The sequence below is a fragment of the Amblyomma maculatum genome, chromosome 11 (genome assembly GCF_055883805.1).
Source record: "Amblyomma maculatum isolate TAMU_Amacu chromosome 11, ASM5588380v1, whole genome shotgun sequence".
Classification (NCBI taxonomy): domain Eukaryota; kingdom Metazoa; phylum Arthropoda; class Arachnida; order Ixodida; family Ixodidae; genus Amblyomma; species Amblyomma maculatum.
The window spans coordinates 142,186,416-142,188,805 of NC_139354.1; the positions used below are offsets into that span (position 1 = coordinate 142,186,416).

Sequence of the window (2,390 nt, forward strand, 5' to 3'; positions counted from 1 at the left end):
ATTTCGAACAGGAAAACAAGCATAGCCCTTGCGGAGCACCAAAGCATTCTGAGTTCACTAACGGGCTTCCTAATGAGATGAATCCACGGTTTATAATCCCTTTACATACCTGTTTATATATTATACGATACATTTCATTGCCCCCCCAGGGGGCACCTGTTAAAGCAGGTGTTTGCGTGTACTGTGCGACACCACGGACCCCAGCACCCACGCTTAGCCGTGCGTGGCATTGCCGTGTCTGGGGAAAAGGGGATCCTGGTGGTTGAGCCGATGCCGAGTGTTTGGACCCTTAAGGCCCCTCGGCGGAGGCAACACACCACTTTGGCCCACGCTTCCCACAGACGGCACCTCCGGGCTGACCCACCCGGGGGAAATCGGCAGTCGCCTTTTCCTGTCCTCCCCCTTATCTTTCACTTTCCTATCTCTTTTCTTGGCACTGTCCTGTCTCCTCCTCCTTTCTTGCCTTTTCTTTTTTCCTGGCGGCTAGGGTTAACCTTGTGTGGAGTAGCTACCCTGAGTTACCCATATTCGGTTATAGTAGGGGTGTACAGCTGGCGTCGGCAGGGCTTGTTGCAAGTTTCCTGTCTCGCCCCCTTGTTGGGCTCCGTGGTGGGTGGCTGGCACAACTACCGAAAAAGCAAACCCTTTCATGGACTCTCTATCTTTAACACATGATCGCCCTCCAAACAAAAGAGGGCGGACCGATGTAACAGGCCAGTTCGTGCAAAAACAAAAAGAAACCTTTCCGAAATACCACATTATTCATAGTGAACAGTCAGAAATCCCAGCTAGAAAAATCTCTCCATTTACGGTATCAAAATGTCTCACAGGAAGCCTAGGCCCCGGTTACAAGGTAACCAAACTAACAAATGGTGACCTCTTGCTTGAAGTCAGGACCAAACATCAGTTCTCTAATCTGAAAAATATTGTGGCACTTGGGGACATACCCATCTCCATCACACCCCACCGATCTCTCAATACTGTCCGAGGTGTTATATCAGAAAGTGACTTTTTGTCCCTGACTGAGGAAGAAATGGCAGAAGGACTTGCTGACCAAAATGTCATAGGTGTCTACAGAATCAAGATCCGAAAGGATGACAAGGAAATCCCCACCAAACATTTTGTTTTGACTTTCAACAGCAGCACGCTCCCAGAATCAATTGAAGTGGGATACATAAAAGTAAATGTCAGGCCATATATACCAAATCCAAGAAGATGTTTCAAATGTCAGAGGTATGGTCATGGATCACAGAGCTGCCGCGGCCGTACCACATGTGCCAAATGTGCATCAAGCGAACATAATGCAGACAACTGTGCTGCAGCACCGCACTGTGCAAACTGTGACGGGGAGCACCCCGCTTACTCAAGAGCTTGTCCAACTTGGAAAGATGAAAAGCAAATCATTACCATCAAAACAACTGAGAATATAACTTACAAAGAAGCACGAACCAAATACTTCCAGACAAAACGCACAGCATTCCAGTTCACGGCAAAGCCAAATCTCGCCGAAGTGGTGCGACGGGGCGAGGCACCACACCGGCCTTCAACACCTGCCCAGGCCACACAAAGTGAGCTTGAGGTAGGGCCTTCTGCGCCCCTGGTGGAAGTGGTTAGTACCACTCCACCCCAAAAACAGGCCACCCGTTCCTCAGGGGTGGTGGCCCACAAGACCTCTGCCCTTGAGGCGGGGTCTAAAAACAATGAACACGCGCCTCCGGCACAACTGTCCGCCTCCTCTGAAGAGGTGATGGACACATCCAGCCAAGATGGCCATGTGCCTTCGTCGTCACACAGACGGCGAAGCTCCTTGGAACGATCCAAGAAAGACAAGGCCCGCATCACGGGCCCTGAAAAATAATAACTCTACTTCTAAACTCACAAAAGAATAAGATGGTGTTCCTAGTGCAATGGAACTGCAGGGGACTTTTAACCAACATAAACGACATAAAAGATATCCTAACCACACTCTCACCTGTTGCGCTTTGCTTGCAAGAAACAAATCTAGGTCCCAAGCACACAAAAATACTAAAGAAATATCAAGTCTTCCGCCGAGACCGACAACAAGCCAGCAGACTTTCCGTTGGAGTGGCCATTATAGTGCAAAATGGTATTGCAGCCCGAGAACACCAATTAAACACCAGATTAGAAGCTGTGGCAGCCACATTACTTACATATAAAACCATTACTGTGTGTTGCGTGTATATTCAACCTCACCTAAAAATAACTCTCCATGATTTAGAACATCTTTTTAGCCAGCTTCCAGAGCCATACGTGGTAGTAGGCGATTTTAATGGGCACTCACCCCTGTGGGGTAGTGAGAAAACTGACGCGCGAGGCCAAGTTATAGAGAACCTTATTCTTTGCAGTAACACATGTTTGTTAAACTCCGG

The 2,390-nt window shown here is 48.5% G+C and overlaps 1 protein-coding gene across 1 annotated transcript; it reads left to right on the forward strand.

The window, feature by feature from the left end:
* The first annotated feature begins 649 nt into the window (after positions 1-649).
* LOC146175102 (uncharacterized) lies at positions 650-2,068 on the forward strand. The gene has a single exon (XM_084585523.1). The coding sequence runs from the start codon at positions 650-652 to the stop codon at positions 1,856-1,858; it is 1,209 nt and encodes a 402-aa protein (XP_084441649.1). The 3' UTR covers positions 1,859-2,068.
* Positions 2,069-2,390: the final 322 nt, after the last annotated feature.